Genomic DNA, 23,164 nt, shown 5'->3' with positions numbered 1-23,164 from the left:
TAGAGGAAATCTTCTGAAAATTTCATCAATAAAGACATATTTTTTTCATGCTTTGTTTAAAAGCAACAACAACACTGTGAATTAGAAAAAATGTACATGTGCGTGTATTTGATTTTATTCAGCTATGTATTTTGTTTTGTATGTTTGGATGCTGTTGGCTTCATTGAGTTATGTATTTTTTTCTTTGTTTTCTTTTTGATATTACAGATTCGTCACAGCCGAATATAGCACTCTTACTTGTTTTCATTTTATTTTGTTTTGGCAGTATATAATAAAAATCTAACCCCTTCTCTCATAGTGTGTAGGCAGCTTTAGAACTGATTTTGAAAGGTTGTGAGAAACTTAAATTTTTCAAATCACTCAAAAGTTCATCTTACTCTTTTTGACCGCTTTTAAGCATCGTACGTGAAATTGCAGTTATCCACAAAAAAACTGATTTTTTAAATAGTTTTCAAGCACTTTTTATTAAGAAAATCGTTTAATTTTTTTGGTATTGAAAATTTAAACAAATTGAAAATTCTATTATTTAAAACACAGTGTGTTTAGGCACATATGTATTTAGTGTTAGGTGCCCTATCACCAGTGTTGCCAAAACATTATTGGGAAAAAATGCTAGATTTTTCTCAAAAAAATGCTAAAAAGTGCTAAAAATTTTTAAAAAAGTGCTAAGAAAAAGTGCTAAGAAAAATAAATAGAAAAAATTGGCTTTATAGTAAAATATGAGACTTGTATTTCTTTAAAATTCATTTTCATACTTAAATATGAATAAAGAAATTGAAAATACATCTTTCCTTAAAAAAACATAAAAAATAAAATCTTAAATTCTTTTTTTTTAAAATCTGAAGTAAATTCTTAAAAAAAAGTCATTAAATTACTATTCAAAAATTAACTTTTAAAATTCATATTTGATCACATAAGTTGTCGAAAATAATTTGATGAATTTAAAAAATCCAGTCATTGTCATCGTCATTATCATCATTATTATTATAATCATAGCATTCACTCGATCCAATTAATTTCAGGTAATTCGTTGGGACATCGTATTGGTAACAACACTTTCCGCTTCCTTTTAATCCGTATCTAAAATGTTATTAAATTATATCATAAAGTTAAGAAACCAAAATTTAACAATAAAGTCTTACCTAATTGCTAAAACAGAATTTACTGTCTGTAGGTGTAATCGGTTTCTTATATTTGTCTTTACGATGTTCATTTGACTGAACACACGTTCAACGTCCGCATTAGACCACGGAAGACAGAGAAGTTTTAAAACAAAATTGGCAATCTCCTCGAATCTCTTGTTCCCTCCGGCATCTCTATATGCTTTTACCTCTGCCCAGAAAGATACTGTGTTATTTTTATTAATCCATTTTATATATTGAATGTTGGAATATTGGTCAATTATTTTTCCAATTTCTTCCTCGCTAATGCAAAAATAATTTTAAAATTGATAAAATTTCGCCCTTTTGGGAACTCAAAACGTTTTGTACCGAAAAAAAATCTATATTTTGTAAAATTTTTATATTGTCTGGTAATCTGAAATAAAGAAGGGGTTAGTTTATGTATTTTTTATGCGTATTTATATGTATGCTTACCTTTGTTTTAATTGGGTAATTAATCCAACAACGAAGTTGATGCAATTATTCCTAATTTCTTGTACTTTATTTTTTCGAATTTTACCTGTGTTTTTTAATTTTTCCAGATGCATTTCGAATTCATAACCAAGACTACAGGTGTACAAAATTTTATCTTCGAAGTCGTCGTATAATACATCTATAATTTCGTTATCGAATATTTTTTTTTAAGGAAGTTAATTAATAGAGTTATTTCTTTTAAAAGGCGCGTTGGGTCATTTTCATTGCTTTGAAAGACTTTGTTAACAATTTGTATTTCATGCAAAACTGGTTTCAAAAAAAGTAAATATAGATGAATTGTTTCGTCCCTATACATTTCGTATAAGATTTTAGCTTTGTGGCATTTTTCATTTATGTTTGCCATTTCAAAATGTAACTTTAGTTCATCCCATTGGAACAATATTCTTACAACCGCAATTTCTACAGATAGCCATCTTGTGTCTGAAATTCTAGTAATTTTTAACGGCTCCTTAAAATAAAATAGGTTTAAAAATTATTATGCTGAAGTATGTAAATAATGAAAAAACACACTTTTCCATTCAAATTTTCGTATAAAGTTTTATAGGATTGTTGACGATTAGAGCTCTTTGAAAACCAGTTGAATGTTTCATAAACAATAAATTCCAAATTTGTGGGTAAAAAGTCTTTCAAGGACTGGTTTACTGCAAGCTGTAATGAGTGGCATACGCATTTCACAAGAACCAAATCAGGAACATCTTTTTTTAGTGCCACATGGACGCTTTTATTTTTACCAATCATTACATTGGCATTGTCAGTACCAATTCCGACTAATTTATTAATATTTAATTTAAATTTTTGCAGGGTATCTTTTAAAGAAATAACAATGCTTTCGGCAGTTCCATTAGGAATTTCTTCGATATTTAAAAATGTAGAAACAATTACATTTTTTCTTTGGCTGAAGTAAATTATTGCCAAACCTTGAAAAGAAAATGGAAATATATAGTTTAAAGATCTTTATGTACTAAAGAAACTTACCTAAAGTTTTTGTGAAAGATACATCTGTTGACTCGTCGATTAAAATACTGTAGTAACTATTGCCGATGTCATTGGTAAGTTCTTCATTAAAATGTGGGCCGAGGACATTTTTTATTATTTTGCTGCATTTTGTACGGTGTAGCTTTATTGATGCGCAGTCAAACTTTGCTTTACAAAGTTCACCTAAGTGGTCTACTGGCTTAATTGAGCTATGAACAGCAATGTACATACATAATGCAGCTTCCTGCTGTTGAAGTTTAAAGCTTACGGGTTTGAATGGAATGGGTTTATTTTTTGTAATATACCCAATAGCACTTTCATGTTTTTTTGTTTCTGCGTGTTTCTCCAAACAACTAAACTTCGCCAAAATATCGCATTTGCAATATATGCAGAAGGCTTTTCCAGAATCTTCGGACTCTTTTATCCAATCCTTAAATTTTTCGTTACTTAGCCATTCCTTACGGAATTTTTGGACATACATTTTATTCATGTTATCACTTTAAAAAACTTTATTTTATTATTGAATTTTTCTTTGACTTTAGTTAATTTAAAACAAAAATTTACTTGATTTGTTTTTTATTTTTTGTTTGTTTGCATGTGTGTGTGTAAGCAATTGTCAGTTATTTAAATTGTTGTCATTGTTGAAAACACTAATAATCCACACTGTTGTATTTTTTTAGTACCTACAGTGTTGTTAGTTAGCGATTTTAGTACATAAAATGTTAAACATATTTTGCGGAAAAATAGTTAAAATAATTAAAAAATTATTAAAATACGAAATGTTTAAAAAATGCCAAAAATGCTAAAAAAAAGTAAAAATGCTAAAAAAATTGCTAGGTGCTAGATAAATTTTTTTGGTGCTAAATGAGTTTAAAAAGTGCTAGATCTAGCACTAAAAGTGCTAAATTGGCAACACTGCCTATCACAAACACATGTTTAAAAGGTACTGCTGTTAAAGAGTTGGATTACATGTTATACTTTGTTCTTAAATATTATTAACTTTTGTCAACGAAAGCAGTTCATAATATTTATTTTAAAATTCTGTGAAAAGTCAATATTTGTTTAAAACCAACTCTAAAACCTAACTCTAAATTTGAATTAGTAACAACAATGTATATGTACACAGAAAAAAATAAAAATGAATTTCAATTATGAAATTGCTCATATTAATTAAAAAAAGTTTTGATTTTTCTCTAATCATCAAAATGATACTATTGATTAACTGAAAATTAAAAATGTTAATTGGAAAAAAAAACGTGGCAAAAATTTCAATTAAAACAGTATTATTGTAATTAATTCGTTTAATTAGAACTGGTGGCATATTTCAAATACGTCTTTAATGAATTCGATTAAATTCCTAATTAATGTAATTGTTTTTATTAAATATACATAAATTATTATACATAATTAAAATACATGAAGTATGTATTTATGTATGTATGTATGTATGTATGTATGTATGTATGTATGTATGTATGTATGTATGTATGTATGTTTGTATGTATGCAATCCTCACGATATTTTCAGATATACTTCATACCTTATAAAAACTCCTAGCATTCGCCGGGGTCATGCGCCAAGAAATAATGATCTAAAAAGAGACAACAAAAGAAAACTTAGAAATACGTTTGAGAAATCTTGATAAAAGCTTACCTTGTGTTAAGTCCACTGCTTTTTTTAAATGTATTAGGCATATAATGTGTGTAAATATAGAATCCCATCCACAAAATATCTAAAAGACACTATATTAAATTGCGTACACATTTTTTTGAATGAGAACTTTTTTTACTTACGTAGGTCCACATAACAGAGATGAATAAATTCCCGTCCATTTTGTGTTTCAATTGAAATAACACATTTTTTGTAAAATAATGAAAAAATTCTTTTCTGCAAAAGTTTTAAACTGTTTTTTTTTTTTTTTTATTTTATTTTTACAAATGTCAAAATATTAAAAATTTCAAAAATTCAAAAAGCAATTACAAAAAATAATCACATTAATTAAAAATATAATTCAATTAAAATTTTATACTGATTAACGTATTGAAAAAAATTACTGAATATTTTTTTCTGTGTATTTGAGCATTTAAAATTTTCACCAGACAGAGTTTTATTAAAATTCATATAATTTTATTTGTTTAAATTTTCAATAAAAAAATATACCTCTGCTCGTATAGTAGTACATATATATTTTTTTTACTTTTTAGTATTTAAAATACTGTTAAATATTTTTTAAAAAAGAAAATGCAACAAATAAATTAATTTATGAAAAAATACTATCCATTAGATACAAATAATAAATTGCCCTCTTTTATATTAATAGCCTAAAATTGTTAACCAATATGAACACAGATTGTGTGACACAGATTGAGTTCATATATGTGCAGAAAGTTTTAATTATGTTTGACTGACAACGTAATCTTTAGTTTATCATTTTGAGACGAAACTGAAGCGGTTGTCAAACAACAATTTTTATTCCCTTAATACAGACGAGCTCTGAGAGAATAAAACACACTTGTAAGAAATACAAAAAAATAATAAATAAATAAGTAAGGTATTGCCAAAGACTCTTCTAGATGTGACTACTTAGTATCATCTAGAAGTGTTCCTTTCTTATCTTCTAGAAGACAAGTTTTCTCTTCTTCTAGAAGAAAATAATTTTTTCTTCTAGAAGAAGAATATTCTCTTCTTCTAGAAGACGAGTATTCTCTTCTTCTTGAAGATGAGTATTCTCGTCTTCTAGAAGATGAGTTTTCTCTTCTTCTATTTGTATGCTCACCAAGATAAAATCTATAAAATTAAATCTAAATAAAATGAAATTTTATAGTTTTTATTGAAATAATTGAAATTAAAATAGTACAAAAAATAATTGATTTAACAACTAATCTAAAAAAGTAATATATGTACATACATTAGACGACACACAAAAGATGGTGCATGAGTTAACCCCCTCAAAATATTTGCTGTTATGTAATATGATGTCTAATGTACATACATATTTATCAATAAATTAGAATTATTACCATACAATAAGATAATTTTCAGGAAATCTGTTATAGAGGTTTATTTTATTATTTAAAACAAACTTTCTTTATCAAAAGTTAAAGCAAAATTAAATTTATATTTTATGAAAATATTTGATTTATATAAAATGGATAAATTGATTGTATATTTTAATATTAAAGGGGTTGCCACATTACTCCCCTCCTAGTTTAATTAATATTAAACGATATAAAATTTTATAGTTTTTCATTAGTTGAGGTTTCAACAAAGGCAGGTTTGAGTCGATCTTTTGAAACACTGTCTGTTCGAGCTCCAATTATAAGTTTAAAATATTTTTCATGTCGCACTATATTTTGGATCTAATGGTTTTCGTACTTCACATCTTAACCAAACATGAGTACATGAATCAAGATCTTTATGAATAAATGGTGCTTGTTTGGAGTGATTGCTAGCTGGTTTAGGTCGTAGTGTTTCCATTGTGTGTTCAAAATTCGAAAGAAATTCGGAAAAATTTTCATCTTTTTCAGACTTTTTAAAAAAATCTCCTGGTAAACAAAGTGTTTCGCCATAGACAAGCTCCGCAGGTGATGCTTTGATGTCTTCTTTAAACACTGTTCGTAGACCAAGGAGAACGATTGGTAATGTTTTTGTCCATTGTTTATTTTTATGTGAAATAAGGGCTGCTTTTAATGTTCGATGAAATCTTTCCACCATCCCATTTGCTTGTGGATGAAAAGATGTTGTTTGTTGCAATTGTGCACCGACCATCTTTGCTACATCATTAAATAATCTTGAATGAAACTGTCTACCTCTATCTGTATTTATAAATTGCGGACATCCAAAACGACAAATCCAGTTTTCAAAAAATGCTCTAGCAACTTTTTCTGCAGTTATTCCCTCCAATGGGACAACTTCGACCCATCTTGTGAACCGATCAATCATTGTTAATAAGTAACGATAACCTTCCGATGGTTGTAATGGGCCGACAATATCTAAATGAATACTTGAAAATCGTTGAGTTTCAACAGGAAAATTACCAACTGGAGTTTTTGTATGTCGGGAAATCTTTGACGATTGACAATCTTGGCATAATTTTACCCACTGTATGCAGTCTTTCTTTATTGAAGGCCAAACATATCGATGAGTTACTAAACGTTTTGTTGCTCGAGCACCGGGATGAGCTAAACCATGAATATTATTGAATATTGTCTTTCTAAATTTCAATGGTATGAATGGTCTTGTTCGATTTGTTGAAAGGTCACAATATAGTTTAAAATTACTATTAGGTATTTGTACGAGTTTCAAATTTAGGCCAGTTGATGAATTTTTCAAAATTTCTTGTAGTTCTGTATCCAATTTTTGCGCTTTAGCGATTTCTTCGTAGTTAATAAACGAAATTTCTTCTACTCTTGATAATGCATCCGCCACTGTATTATGTTTACCTGAGATATGCCGTATATCGGTTGTAAACTGGCCGATAAAATCAAGATGGCGAAGTTGACGAGGACTAGCTTTTTCAGGTTTTTGACTGAAAGCAAAAACAAGAGGTTTATGATCAGTAAACAACACAAACTTACGACCTTCTAACATGTGTCTAAAAAATTTAATGGCATTATATGCAGCCAACAATTCTCGATCGTATGTGCTGTAGTTACGTTCAGTTATCGATAATTTTTTTGAAAAAAATCCCAAAGGTCGCCAAACACCTCTTTCTCGTTGTTCGAGTACTGCCCCCATTGCTACATCTGAAGCGTCTACTTTCACACAAATTTCTGCGTTTGAATCCGGGTGTACTAATATAGCTGCATTTGCTAATTCGGTTTTGCACATATTAAAGTCGTTCTCCAACTCCGGAGACCATGGAATGAGTCTTTTATCATTTTTAACAGCACCTTTTGTTTGGTCATTGAGTCTTGCTTGAATTTCTGCTCCATTTCGTAGAAATTTTCTATAGAAATTTAGCATTGCTAAGAATCTTCGTAGTTCTACGACAGTGTTAGGCTTTTTAAAATCGATTATAGCTTGAACTTTCGATTTCATTGGCGATATACCATCTGCAGATATTTTAAATCCAATGAAGTCAACTTCTTTTACACCAAATGTACATTTTCCAGGATTTATTAATATTCCATGTTCACTAAAACGTTCTAGCAATAAACGAAGATGTGAAAGATGTTCTTCTTCATTTCTTGAAGCGATTAAAACATCGTCTATGTAAACAAAGACGAAATTTAATCCTCTGCACACTTCATCCATATAGCGTTGGAAAGTTTGAGCTGCATTTCTGAGTCCAAAAGGCATCTTAAGAAACTCGAAAAGTCCAAAGGGCGTAATTATCGCCGTTTTTGGTACATCAGCAGGATTAACTCGTATCTGATGATAAGCACGTACAAGGTCCAGTTTTGAAAAAATTTTACACCCTTTTAAATTATAATTAAAATCTGTTATGAAGGGAATCGAATACTTATCTGGTACCGTTTTTTGATTAAGAAAACGGTAATCCCCACATGGACGCCAGTCTCCGTTGCTTTTTGGTACCATGTGAAGAGGATTTGAACATTCACTTTTCGATGGTTGGATTATTCCTTGATCTAACATAAACTGGAACTCTTTCTTTGCAATTGACAAGCGTTTAGGATCTAATCGTCGGGCTTTTGCCGTCACAGGTCTTCCTGTTGTCTCAATAAAATGAAGCGCTTTAGTGTTTTTAGCTGCTAGAAGTGATGAGTTAATGCTCACAACATCAGGAAATTCCTGAAGTAATTTCTGATATATAGAATCATCTTTAATAATATGAGAAATCGTGGTAGATGATGATTGAGTTATTTGTGCCGATGATTTCATCAAAGTTTTTCCATCTATTAACGTACGATTATGAAGATCCGGCAAAAGGTGGTGATATTTTAAAAAATCCGATCCAAGAATTGGACGAGTAACATTCGCAACAATAAAAACCCATCGAAACGACCGCCTTAATCCAAGGTTCAGCTCCAACAATTTTGTACCATATGTTTGGATTTCTGTGCCATTTGCAGCATAAAGTTTTAGTGGACAACCTAAATTTGATTTTATAATATTTCTTGAATAAGGAATTACTGACACGTCTGCACCTGTGTCTATTAAAAAATTCCATTTTGTGACGCGATCTGCTATAAGTAGGCGGCTTGTCTTTGGCAACATTGTTTCGGATGCCGCATTGTCCGAAACAACATCTAGTTTTTTGATTGTTGATTATAAGAGCATGGTGGTATACATTTTTCGGCTCTATCTTCAAAGCGACTATGATACCAACACCAACCACTTCGTCTATTACGGCTTTTGCTGCGACGTCGTTGGTTACTGTCTTCACGAAAATTACTTCTTCTCCTGGAAGATAAATCAATTTTCTTTTCCAAAGCTTCAATTTTAGCTGAAATTTCTTGAATAATGTTGTCTGTAGGTGATATTGCAGATACCTGAGGATATGCTATATCCATTATCTTATCCGCCTGTTGTGCAATAGTTGGTAAATCTGCGTTGCTTGTAACCAGAATTGAGCGTATGTTGTCTGGCAGTTGATCTAAAAATAATGTTTTAAGGACATTGTCCCCTATATTATTACCAGCTGCAAGAGCCTTCATTGACTGCAAAAAATGTGACGGTTTTTGGTCACCAATTACTAAACCACCAAAAAGATTCTTAAGTTTTGCCTCTTCAGAAACAGCAAATGATGAGATAAGTCGCTCTTTGATTGCGTTGTATTTTCCGATTTGCGGTGGTGATACCAAAATATCTCCCACAAACTTAAGATATGTTGGATCTAAATTCGCAATTACATGGGTAAATTTAGTTTCATCTCTTGTTATATGAGCTAGGGAGAAAATGCTTTCGATTTGGATAAACCATAAATGGGGTTGCTCCGACCAGAAATGAGGCAACTTCTGTACGTTTGCAGTCGCTGCAGAAATTTCTGGAACATTTACATTGTCATGTGGTTGATCCAAGACGGACCTCTCTTGAGAACTACCAGAACTTGAATCTCCAATAGATTCACGTATAGGTGAACGTGTTGTAGGCATTTCGGGGTCACCAAATTATAGAGGTTTATTTTATTATTTAAAACAAACTTTCTTTATCAAAAGTTAAAGCAAAATTAAATTTATATTTTATGAAAATATTTGATTTATATAAAATGGATAAATTGATTGTATATTTTAATATTAAAGGGGTTGCCACACTGTATTTGGTATACTTCCAAAAATTTTAAAATGTTGTACTCTAAAATAATTTTTTGTTCTTCATAAATTTTATGATTAATCCATCAATTTGTAAGAGTTATATTTCGGAACGCATTAATCCTTCAACGAAATAAACAAAAATAATGTTATAATTAATATAGAATATACATACTTTTGTATTTATTGAAATTACATGTTATACTTTAGGAAGCAATGAAATTCCCTTATGATCAATACATTTCCCACCAAAGTATAAACGGTCAGATCTATTTTTTACATTTTCTGCAAATAATCGAAATTTTTTAATGGAACCGCGTGATGAAATAAGACATATAACTTACCAGATCCCTTTTTTTATATTTTAATTCTGTTAGAAGTATTTTAATATAGGTTACTGCTGTCTAAAAAAATTAAATAATTAAAAATTAATTAATTTATTTATTTATTGTTTTGAATCAATAAAACGTTACCTTTCATGAACATTTTTTAAATAACTTGGAATTAAACCATCTATAAAGATCTGAAATTACTAAGTCATGGATTATTTTTAAAATTATTTACAGTCACTAACGATAGAAACATCTTAACGACCCTATACTATTTTTTGTTTGCTTTCCTCTAATTAAGGAGTTATATACTTTCAAAAACTTAAGAATATTAGTATCATATAAAGGTCATTGACAGACATGGTGTTAATAACTAAAAAAGTACCTATAATTAGAATAATTAAATCCAAATATATATTAAAATTAATAAAATTGTATTTAAAAAAGGTGGTTTTTAAAATATTTGATTTTAATATTAAATATCTTATATGGGCAATTTCGTTTCAAGTGACCTGATCCAAGTCAAAAAATAAATTATGTATAAAAGAGTAGTATTAATTTAAATATACTGATTCAATCTAACGTTTAAATACTTTAAATTTTAATTTTTTTTTTTTTTGTTACGATAATGAAATACAAATAAAATTTTAGCTCAAAGTGATCATACGTAATCTAGAAACAGGACCTAAGCCCGCAAATAAAAATTAAATTGAAACGCGCAAATAAAAATCATTGAAAGTTAAGATTTAACTCAAATAATTCTAAATAGGTTAAAAATGCAATGTTCATCAAATGAAAGCCGAAACGTATAACTTGAAAAAGTCTTTAAATGCTTATAACTCTTAAACCAATTAAGAGAGAGACGAAATTTAATATAAAAATATTTAAAAACGAAGTCTAATATGTTGACTTCGTTTAAAAATAATGGAAATGGAAGCCGTTTAGAGTTGTTAACTTATTCCTAATATAGTATTTTAATGTAAAATATGACAACTTACTTTTTCATTTTATTTATATAATCCTTTTAATTACCTTGTAAAAGTAATTATCTTACTTTTTGGTATATATTTAATAAACTTCACCAATTAACAAAACCTTCTTAAATGTTTTTTAACAGTTGACTTTTAATAAAACACTGTCATATTATTTCTTATTGCTTAATATTCACAATATTTTAATAACACTATTTTTCTATGAACATTAAATTCAATAACTCATTTAAGTTTTACGATGAATAATTAAAACTGAACATGACTGAACAAAACACAAAACATCACTGAACTTAGCAAAATTTCTGCATTATTTATTTATTTATTTTTTTCACGCTAAAAATGGAGTATTTATATTTTTTTGTTTTTGTACTCTTCTTACTATCATCCGGAAGTAACCTAAGAGTATACTTCCAGGCGGTGAAAACTAGAAATCAATGTATTTTGTTTTTGTAAAATGTGTGCTCTCGTCTGACAATTGTACAGAAGTGACTACAATCCACACTTCCAGATGAATAAAATACAACATTAATGTGAACACTCTTCAAACTGTCTTCCAGAAGTGACATAAATATACAGATCAAGAAGATACAAATTAGGAAACAATGTATTTTGTTATTGTAAAATGTGTGTTCTCACCCAACTATCATTCAGAAGTCACTAAAACGTATACTTCCAGATGAAAAAAATTCAACAGTTATGGTTTTTTGTTTAAGCAAAATGGATACACTCTTCTAACTATCATCCGGAAGTAACTTAAAAGTATATTTCTAGAAGACGAAAATTCGAAACCAATGTATTTTGTTTTTGTAAAATGTGCGTTCTCGTCTGACAATTGTCCAGAAGTGTTTATGACGTGGCGTCTGGGGTGATACGCAATAGTTTTGTCTTCTAAATGTCCCCTGTCCCCTGTCAAAGACCTAACTGGTGAGAATGTATTAGTAGAAGCACAAAAATAAACACAGTTGTTCAAAAGGTACTAAATAAAAAATGTATATTTTGGACGTTATTCTTAATTTGTTATAAATGAAATTTTATATGGCAGTGAATGAAAAGATTAGTTATTTATTATTTTGAAAAGATATTTTATCTCAAAACATATTATAAACACGTCTTTTTGTTATTTTTTTTTTGTTGAATTAAAAAAAGTATGTAAAATACTTTTCTAATTTTCAATACTAAAATGTACAGCTTTTCATTTTTCAATTTTAATTAAAATAAAATGTCAAAGAATAAAAAATATTTTTTTTATACCCTACACCATATAAGTGGGGAGGGTATATTGGGTTTGTGCTGATGTTTGTAACATAGAAAAATGAAATTTGGCACACACGCTTCTTTTGGCCCAGGGATGAAGCCTATTAGTTAAAATCGGTCCATTATTTCGACTAGCCCCCATACAACCGTACCCCCCAAATAGGGCCTTTTGGCTTATAATTAATTTAAATGATCTATTACTTATGTTAACAAAAGTCGACAAAACTTAGTTTTATAGAACTTTAAATGACACTACCGATTTTTGTAATGATCGGGCTTCATTTGATCCTATCCCTCATACAAACTCCCCTTCAGAAAATGACTTAAAGGTCAAAATTCACTTACAAACACTATTAACACTTTTTAATTCTACATAAATATTATTGAAGAAGACTTAACTCCCCTACCAACATTTTTAAGGATAGGGCCATATTTTGCCCTACTCCCCTTTGAACCCTCTTGTAAAAAAATCTTTTTTTTTGCCAAATTAAAAGTAAAAATACTCCGAAATAAAGTTAAAAAAAACAAACCAAATGCTTTATTTTTTTAAATAATCCCCATTTTTAACATACATACTGACATGTGTAGGTGTACATTCATACTTGTTCGTTTTTAAAATATAAATTATTTTCGTGGTTTTAAATAAATGAAAAGCGTTGAAAAAAATAATAAACATTAAGTTTAAGTGATAAGAAAAACTAATAAGTGGTAATATCCTCGCAATTTGGCAAAGAAAATTTGATGTTTAGTGATTGCGTTTAGTTCTCACAAGTTTGTTTTATTCTCTCAGAGCTCGTTTGTGTGAAGAGAATAAAAATTTTTCTTTGAAAACCCCTTCAGTTTCGCCTATATGTACTACTATATGCAAACAGCTGTTTACCAAAACAGAAATAAAATTTTATTAAAAACAGTTTATTTATTAGTTTTAAATGTGGAATAATGAAAATAATAGAATTTTAAATAAAAAGAAATTAATTTAGTTTATTTTGCTCGTTTAATTAGTTTAAAATTCTTTAGTTTTTTTTTACTTTTGACATTGTTTGTTTTGATTGTTTTTTTATTGTGAACATAAACTTATGACTTGCTACAAAAATCTGTTCACAATCACTGTTACTACACTAGTAGATACAATATACAACTTGATTGTGAATTGAACAATTTTGTTCACTAATGCTATGTATACACGGTTGGTGGATCTTACAACGTTGACAGCAAAAGGCGCAGAAAATGTCTACTAATACTGTCAACTTAGAAATTTTACCTTGCAATATTTTCGGTAATGTTTTTTTTTTTTTTTTCAACGATGCAAAAGAAAAATTGTAAGTTTAGTCTATTACTAGACATTTTTGGATATTTTACTGACAACCTTGTAAGATATGACAACCGTGTATCACGGCTTTAAGTATATTATTTTTATATCCACCATCAAAAAAGATGGGGGGTATATTGATTTTGTTATTCCGTTTGTAACACATCGGGTCATAGACCCACAAAAGTATATATATTTTGGGTCCTATATATACTTTTATATATATTATATTTGGCATAGCCAAATATAATACTCTTACTTGGTCAATGTTCAGAAACTCAGTCTCCAGGACGTAATTCCTAACAATTTTTCCAATCAGTGTTAGGCAGGAATGTTATTTCCGGAATGACATCACTTCCAAGATACTTGGATCTAGCTTAGACGATAGCCTGACAGTGGCAGATAAAGTGCTCCAGAGTTTAATTGTCCCCTTCCACATACTCTACATTCGTCTGAATACGCACAGACAATTTTGCGTAGATGTGCCGTAATCCTATGTGTCCACTCAGAATACGTACTATCATACCAACTTCAGATTTGCTCATTTTGAGGGTATTTCACAACTAATTTTCATCAGGGTCACCCCATAAGATCTTAGTGGTTCTTCCCACCGTTTCATTATTCTAAGAGGCCTTATGGCATTCTCTCACCCATATTTTTATACCCACCATCAAAAAAGATAGGGGGTATATTGATTTTGTCATTCCGTTTGTACCACATCGAAAGGATATACAGTATTGGCCAAAACAAATGCACCCCTTTATTGAAGTTTTCTCTAAAGTAGTTTTAGTTATAACAAAAAAAAAAAACAAATTTGAAAGATATTACACTTTTTTGTTTATAGTTGTGGTAGGTCGTTTAAAACGGTAACAAAAAATTTTTATGTTATTTATTAAAGAAAAAATTTAAAAAATATTCATATTCCTCAGAATTTCATTGGTCAAAACATTATTAACCCATTAAAATGGCATTTTTGAATCGAATTTTTCCATTATTTTTTATTGACTTTTATAAGAATTAATTAGATTTTAATTAGAAATTATATTTTATTTATAAAAATAGACTTTTTACTATGTTTTTATACCCTTCACCTTCGTGAGAAGGGTATATATAAGTTTGTCATTCCGTTTGTAATTTCTATAATATAATTTTCCGACCCTATAAAGTATATATATTCTGGATTCTTATAGATAGCGGAGTCGATTAAGCCATGTCCGTCTGTCTGTTGAAATCAGTTTTTAGAGGACCCCAGATATCGGCGAGATCCGAATCTTCAATAATTCTATTAGACATGCTTTCGAGAAGATCGCTATTTAAAATCAGCAAAATTGGTCGGTAAATAACGGAGATATGAGCAAAAATCCGAGACAACCTCTGTACATAGAAAAAGATGTACACGTGTGTGTGTAGATGTATTTGGTTTTATTCAGCTGTGTATTTTTTTGTATGTTTGGAATCCAAACATACAAAAAATACAGAGCAAAAAAAATGATTTGCATTTTTTGTTAAAATAAAATAATTTTCCCTTTTGTTTTGCAAATATATTTTTTAATGAATAGAAAAAAGTATTTAAAACGTTTTCAATTATATGAGAGTAGATTGTGAGTTATTGTACAATAATTTTTATGCGAATAATGTAAGTTTGAAATTTAAAACTAACACAAATTTTTTGCAGCTGCTTTTTAAAACAATTCTTTTTACGATAAACAAAAACAAAATCTACGTCTCGTCAATGTTTACCAGCAATGAATCAGAGGTCGAAGTCGACCGGCTTCGAGTGGGAGCTTAACCGCCGCCGAACTATATATAGTTGCTTCAGCCGCTGCCGAAACATTCCGCTTAAATCGACTCAATTTTTTTTAATGTTTTTATTATTTAGATTGTAAGATCAATTATGTTTAAAATACACTATGGTGAAGGGTATATAAGATTCGGCACAGCCGAATATAGCACTCTTACTTGTTTATTGATAAAATTAATGTTTTTATCACTTTATTGGCCGTATAGCACCAGACATCTAAATCGGAGGTACTAGTTTCATTGTTTCTTAAATAAAACAAGTAGGAAAGTATAGTCGGGCATGGCCGACCATATGATACCCTACACCATGAGTATATTTTTACAATTTTTACTTTTATAAAATTTTTATTTTTTGTAAAGAAACTATTATGTTGAATATTACCATAATTCCAAAATATTTAAGCCATTTATTGATAAAAAACTAAAATTTCTAATGAGGCTTTATATAGGTCAAATATGGGCCGATCCTCGGTAAATTTGGGAAAAGGATATATTTCTAAATAACAGTTAGTTTTGTTGAGTTTCATTGCGATACAAATGGTTACAAGTCAATTTTAGACGTTTAAGTCATTTTTTGAAGGGGGGTTTGTATGGGGGCTAGGGTCAAATATAGGCCGATCCTTACGAAAATCAATAATGCAGTATCATTTATACTTATATAAAACTTATTTGTGCCAATTTTTAGAGAGATAGCAGAATATTTGACGTAATTATAGCATAAAAAGTTCAAATCGGGAGGTACGGTTGTATGGGGGCTAGGTGAAATAATGGACCGATTTCAACCATTTTCAATAGGCTTCGTCCTTGTGCCAAAAAACATGCTTGGTCCAAATCATCAAATTATCTTGAAAATTGCGGCCTGTACCTTGCGCACAAGGTTTACATGGACAGCCAGCCAGACGGACGGACGGACAAGTCTTAATCGACTCAAAAAATGATTCTGAATCGATCGGTATACTTTAAGGTGGGTATTGGACCAATATTTTTGTATGTTACAAACATCAGCACAAACGTATAATACCCTCCCCACTATAGTGGTGTAGGGTATAATTAAGAAACAATGAATAAAAATTCTTCAAAATGTTAAATTATTTATAAAATTAATTTTTAAGAAGAATTGAACTGAAAAAGTTTTAAATCCATCTACTGATAACGACAATATACCGATCTTTGGACCAAATTTTGAGCAAAATTTTATTATTTGGGAATTCAAGCTGTCCTCGAAAGTGAAAAAGGGACTTACAAATCATGGAATCTTGATAAATAGATAGAATAATGCTAAACTAAGTTCAGTTTAACACAAAAAGTTCACAAAATTAACATTTTTTGAAAATTCAGAATGTCGTACTTACGTCAATTACTGTTTGGTAATTTGGTATTTTGTGAAAAAATAATAAAAGTGAAAATTAAATGTGACATTTTGATACCATTATTGTACTAGGTTTAATTCCTTCATCTGTAATATCCCTGCGGAGTTCTGAATTTTAAAAATTTTCATATTTGTTGAACTTTTAATATTAAATTTAACTTATTTGAACATTATTCTATATGTTCATCAACATTCATTTTAATTTCAGTCGATTTTGAACTTCCGAGAATGATTTTAACTGCCAATTATTGAAATATTGCTGTATTGCATTATCTGTAGACAAATATAAAACTTTTTCATCTCAAAATTTTCTCAAAAATGTATTTTATAGATAATTTAACATTTTGAAGAAATTGTTTTCATTGTTTCTTAATCTTATTTAAGAAATTTTGAAAGTGGCACCTCCGATTCAAGTGTCGGTGCTATGCGGCCATAAAATTTTGAAAAAACAAATTTTTAAATTAAAGAATAAAATAAAAATGATATTTTTATATTTAAAATGTAATTTCGAATCAAAATATTTAAAGAAATAATCGAAAAATCCGTTTTAAAAAATCATTTTTAAGGGGGTGTTAATGTTTTGACCAATAAAATTGTGAAAATTATGATTATTTTTTTTAATTTTTTCTTTAATATATAACATACAAAATTTTTTGTTAGAGTTTTCTAAAACCTACTATAAACAAAAAGTGTAATATCTTTCAAATTTACCTTTATTTTAATAACTGGAACACTTTAAAGAAAACATCAGTAATTCCAAGACGATCTAGCCATGTCTGTCCATCTGTCTGTTGAAAGCATGATAGAGTCCGAATGGAAAGGTAGGTAAGGTTTGTTTGGTGTTGAAAATGGGCAATATCGGTCCACATTTTTGGATACGTAACTCCTCGAAAAGCAGCTTTACAGTCATAACATGTTTAAAAATACGAATATAGGGGTGAAATTCGACATAAGTAAGATTCTTATGATCCAAAATCACTATGCACAATTTTATGAGGATCGGTCCATAATTAACAATACCACCATAACCCCCCACCCCCTTATAAGGTCCCCTTCACAAAAGGACTTTAACGCTCTTTACTGGCTTAAAAATACTAGTATATAGATGAAATTCGACATACGTAAGTTTCATACGAGTCAAAATCTATCTAAAAAATTTTATGAGGATCGGTCCATGATTGACTCTACCCCCTCAGTAAATGACTTCAACGCTCATTAATGGCTTAAAAGTATGGGTGTAACAATGAAATTCGACACGTTAATACGAACTAAATTCTATCTACCAAATTTTATGAGAATCGACCCATAATTAATCCTACCCCCGTATATAAGGTCCCCTTCAGAAAATTACTTTAACGCCTTTAACTGGAATAAAAATACCAGTATGTAGATGGAATTCGACATAAGTAAGTTTTATTAGAATCAAACATAAGATTCGGCATAGCCGAATATAACACTTGTTAATTCATTTGAAGCTGTTACATTCTCCCTTTCGTTGCCGGCTACTCCCGAGTGGTCTGGTACCCATATGATGTAAACTTTACCTTTGGGAGAGTATTCTGTTAAAGCTTTCATACAATCCAATACGGTCTTAGATTTACTTCTATCATTTCATATCGCCCTAATTGCCTTCTGGCTGTCGGTAAATATATTAAGGGCTGTTTGCGCCATATTTATTCTAATACAATTAACAAATTCCGTTATTGCTCGGACTTCTGAGTGGAAGCTTGTGTTATGATATGTAAACGGTGGTATATATCTTTTTCAGGGTCTTCAATATAAACCCCACTTTATCCCCCAACTTAGAACCAACAGTGTAACAAACAGAACCAACAGTATACTTTTAAAAGTATTACGACATCGTCTGCATAACAGAAAAGTCTAATTCCTTTCTCAGTAAGGGTCCTTAGGTGGCTTTTAATCGTGGTAACCCAGATAATTATGTCGTACATATCGCATCTGTTCCTGTTCCTAAGCATGTAGCACCGGAGCACCCAACATAAGTCTTATCGGTCAATAAGACTAATGTGTCGCATAGCTAGGTTTCCCCGGTACGGAAACCTGTCCCGCCTCCATCTTCGAAATCCGGAAAACACAACCCGGTCCTTTAACTATATAGGGAGCAAAGCGATTTACCCATATCAGATGTAATTACAATTTCCGTGCTAGATGTCCCTACCTCCAATAACGGTTTTGATAAGCTAAGCCAATTTTGAACTTTTTGAAATTTTGATTTAGTATAAATCTTACATCCCTTTCATCTAGCAAAATGCGTACTAAGAAAATTCTTTAAAAAATTCTGTTAGAAAGCCAAAAATTATAAATCTTTAATATCGATTTTTATACCCTTCACTTTTGTGAGAAGGGTATATATAAGTTTGTCATTCCGTTTGTAATTTCTATAATATAATTTTCCGACCCTATAAAGTATATATATATTCTGGATCCTTACAGATAGAGGAGTCGATTAAGCCATGTCTGTCTGTTGAAATCAGTTTTTTGAGGACCCCAGATATCGGCAAGATCCGAATCTTCAATAAGTCTGTTAGACATGCTTTCGAGAAGATCGCTATTTAAAATCAGCAAAATCGGTCGGTAAATAACAGAGATATGAGCAAAAATCTGAGACCTCTGAAAATTTTATCAAAAAATTTCATATTTTTTTCATGCTTTGTTAAATAAGCAACAACAACTCTGTATATTAGAAAACGATGTACACGTGTGTGTATGTATATAGTTTTATTCAGCTGTGTGTTTTTGTTTTGTGAATTCTCTTCGTATATTTGGATGTAGGTTGGTTTTATTGCGTTGTTTATTTTGTTTTTCTGTGTTTTTCGTTAAGTATGTTTAGTTAGATGTCTGTTGGTTTTGATGCCTTGCGTATTTTGTTTTTTATTTCGTTTAGCGTTGTTGTTGTTCATTTTGTTTTGCTTTTGGTGTAATAATAATGTAGTCGGGAAAAATTTATAAAACTAATATGTTTAAAATACACTATGGTGAAGGGTATATAAGAATCGGCACAGCCGAATATAGCACTCTTACTTGTTTTGTTCTACATGTGGGTCGTTTTAAAATCCAATAAGGACACAGAATATATATACTTTAATAAATATTACACCAATATTTTTCATGATGGATATAAAAATATTTTAGCTGATATTTCTATACGTAAGTTAAACATCGAATACATACACACAGAAAAAAGATTTGTTGGAAATCGGTGGTAATTACAGAAATTTAATAACATTAACAAAAATTTGGTGTTAACTATAAAAAGTCTTACATCATAACAGTTTTTCTATAGCTAACCTATAAAAATATAATTGTAATAGAATTGAAGTTCCAATAAATATTTAAGTAGTTATCATAAACGAAACATACGTTTATCAAAACTTTTGGATAAATTCGGTAGATGTAATGGTAATAATTCAGCAAATTTATAAGTGAAATCCAAATATTGGTGTTTGCAATCAAATTTTATAAATCCCAACTGAATAAATAGTAGCTTTTTTTGACATTGAAAAAAATAAATTAAAATTATTATTAAAAAATAATTCGAAAAAAACGAAAAATTAGGAAATGGATCCAAACGTTTTTATCTCAGCATCTTGACTTTAATGGTAAGTACTAAGAAGATATCTTATGATTTCCATGTGCATATGTATGTATGTTAATAAATGAACAGTAATGTTTATGTATTTACATACATATGTATGTATATAATAATTAATTATAATTACATACATATGTACATGTATGTATTCAATTTCCTACATTTTCCTTTTAGGTTTCCAATATTGTGCATCAAATGTCCTTAATATGTGGCTTAAATACATTACAAGGTATCGCCCTCTCAAATACCTCTTTTATGCTAGTATAAAAAAGAAAGTGCCCAGAAATGGCAAAGGATAACACCATAGGCTGATAATTCGTATATAATATTTAAGGTAAAATGACACAGAACGAAAAATTTTTAACCCACAGCACTAATTATACTTTTCTAAAATCTGTCATCAAAATTTCTTCATTACATCTGGGTTTCGATATCATGTCTCTGCACAGAGAAAACAGATTCGTTGTGATAACAGAATTTGTTGCCAATCGAATTTGGTCGGTTGCAACAACTATACTAAAATTCGATTAGAATTGCCGAATATATGGTAGAAGCAATGTTCTCTTGCTGAATTATTGGTAGACACAACTGAATAAAAAATTCGAATTCGGTGTTAGTAACCGAAACTATTGGTTGGATTAAATAATAACTAACTTTATTTTGTTTTTGGTTTTAAAATAGCTTTTATTAATTATTTTATTTATCAAAATACATAAAAAAATGGTCATAGGCTGATAAGAACACAAATTTTTTTACAGACATCGTTGGAATAAGAATGTGATTTTGTGTCGATTGGACCATAGGTGTGGATCCAATATTTACAAAGCATAATACCCTCCGCATTATAGTACTGTAGGCTATTTATACCATGAATATACCGAAAACCATGTGTTTTTAAGCTTTATGTAAAAATAAGAAGAGAAAAGATATGTTAGATGATAGGCAGAATGGACTTTCAGATTGTGTACAACATTTTATAAATAAGATTGACTTGACGCTGTTATAATCTCTCAAAAAAGGGCAAAAATGGTGTTTCCAAACTCCAGGAAACGATATCTCAAATCCCAGATTGGATTCAGCATGGCTCAATCCTTTAGAAAGGTATAACTCAGGGTTTTCTGACCTGTTCTGACCGATTGGTGTATGATACATAGATATGTATATCTCATGAATATAAATGATCAATAATCTCATGGAAAAAAATTTGTGTTCTTATCAGCCTATGACCATTTTTTTATGTATTTTGATAAATAAAATAATTAATAAAAGCTATTTTAAAACCAAAAACAAAAATAAAGTTAGTTATTATTTAATCCAACCAATAGTTTCGGTTACTAACACCGAATTCGAATTTTTTATTCAGTTGTGTCTACCAATAATTCAGCAAGAGAACATTGCTTCTACCATATATTCGGCAATTCTAATCGAATTTTAGTATAGTTGTTGCAACCGACCAAATTCGATTGGCAACAAATTCTGTTATCACAACGAATCTGTTTTCTCTGTGCAGAGACATGATATCGAAACCCAGATGTAATGAAGAAATTTTGATGACAGATTTTAGAAAAGTATAATTAGTGCTGTGGGTTAAAAATTTTTCGTTCTGTGTCATTTTACCTTAAATATTATATACGAATTATCAGCCTATGGTGTTATCCTTTGCCATTTCTGGGCACTTTCTTTTTTATACTAGCATAAAAGAGGTATTTGAGAGGGCGATACCTTGTAATGTATTTAAGCCACATATTAAGGACATTTGATGCACAATATTGGAAACCTAAAAGGAAAATGTAGGAAATTGAATACATACATGTACATATGTATGTAATTATAATTAATTATTATATACATACATATGTATGTAAATACATAAACATTACTGTTCATTTATTAACATACATACATATGCACATGGAAATCATAAGATATCTTCTTAGTACTTACCATTAAAGTCAAGATGCTGAGATAAAAACGTTTGGATCCATTTCCTAATTTTTCGTTTCTTTCGAATTATTTTTTAATAATAATTTTAATTTATTTTTTCAATGTCAAAAAAAGCTACTATTTATTCAGTTGGGATTTATAAAATTTGATTGCAAACACCAATATTTGGATTTCACTTATAAATTTGCTGAATTATTACCATTACATCTACCGAATTTATCCAAAAGTTTTGATAAACGTATGTTTCGTTTATGATAACTACTTAAATATTTATTGGAACTTCAATTCTATTACAATTATATTTTTATAGGTTAGCTATAGAAAAACTGTTATGATGTAAGACTTTTTATAGTTAACACCAAATTTTTGTTAATGTTATTAAATTTCTGTAATTACCACCGATTTCCAACAAATCTTTTTTCTGTGTGTATGTATTCGATGTTTAACTTACGTATAGAAATATCAGCTAAAATATTTTTATATCCATCATGAAAAATATTGGTGTAATATTTATTAAAGTATATATATTCTGTGTCCTTATTGGATTTTAAAACGACCCACATGTAGAACAAAACAAGTAAGAGTGCTATATTCGGCTGTGCCGATTCTTATATACCCTTCACCATAGTGTATTTTAAACATATTAGTTTTATAAATTTTTCCCGACTACATTATTATTACACCAAAAGCAAAACAAAATGAACAACAAC

At 29.5% G+C, this 23,164-nt stretch overlaps 3 protein-coding genes across 3 annotated transcripts in view; all 3 read right to left on the bottom strand.

Moving 5' to 3' along the window:
• Nucleotides 1-871: 871 nt before the first annotated feature.
• Nucleotides 872-3,142, bottom strand: LOC124419612. The gene is made up of 5 exons (XM_046949784.1): nucleotides 2,631-3,142; nucleotides 2,166-2,572; nucleotides 1,681-2,103; nucleotides 1,143-1,332; nucleotides 872-1,080 (listed from the first exon to the last, which is right to left on the bottom strand). The coding sequence occupies exons 1-3, from the start codon at nucleotides 3,118-3,120 to the stop codon at nucleotides 1,774-1,776; spliced, it is 1,227 nt and encodes a 408-aa protein (XP_046805740.1). The 5' UTR covers nucleotides 3,121-3,142; the 3' UTR covers nucleotides 872-1,080; nucleotides 1,143-1,332; nucleotides 1,681-1,773.
• Nucleotides 3,143-8,842: 5,700 nt separating this feature from the next.
• On the bottom strand, nucleotides 8,843-9,688 carry LOC124419247. Its single transcript, XM_046947870.1, has one exon. It carries the CDS (start codon nucleotides 9,686-9,688, stop codon nucleotides 8,843-8,845), a length of 846 nt encoding a protein of 281 aa, XP_046803826.1.
• Nucleotides 9,689-10,333: 645 nt separating this feature from the next.
• The window catches only part of LOC111683220 (xaa-Pro aminopeptidase ApepP), a 388,046-nt gene continuing 375,215 nt past the window's right edge, over nucleotides 10,334-23,164 (bottom strand). Inside the window, exon 10 of the mRNA XM_046949782.1 lies at nucleotides 10,334-10,357. Within this exon, the coding sequence (XP_046805738.1) occupies nucleotides 10,349-10,357 (9 nt within the window). The 3' untranslated portion in view covers nucleotides 10,334-10,348. The remainder of the gene's footprint in view (nucleotides 10,358-23,164) is intronic.

This window comes from Lucilia cuprina, chromosome 4 (assembly GCF_022045245.1).
Source record: "Lucilia cuprina isolate Lc7/37 chromosome 4, ASM2204524v1, whole genome shotgun sequence".
Classification (NCBI taxonomy): Eukaryota; Metazoa; Arthropoda; class Insecta; order Diptera; family Calliphoridae; genus Lucilia; species Lucilia cuprina.
The sequence above is the reverse complement of the archived record's forward strand: the minus strand, read 5'-3'. Positions and strand labels throughout refer to the sequence as shown.

Excerpts from the sequence above, each read along its gene's own strand:
- LOC124419612 (XM_046949784.1), bottom strand. The coding sequence starts at position 3,120 with ATGAATAAAATGTATGTCCAAAAATTCCGTAAGGAATGGCTAAGTAAC. Across the intron at positions 2,573-2,630 it reads ATCTTTCACAAAAACTTTAG|GTTTGGCAATAATTTACTTC; the intron begins GTAAGTTTCTTT and ends TTTCTTTTCAAG. Across the intron at positions 2,104-2,165 it reads ACGAAAATTTGAATGGAAAA|GAGCCGTTAAAAATTACTAG; the intron begins GTGTGTTTTTTC and ends TTTTATTTTAAG.
- LOC124419247 (XM_046947870.1), bottom strand. The coding sequence starts at position 9,688 with ATGCCTACAACACGTTCACCTATACGTGAATCTATTGGAGATTCAAGT.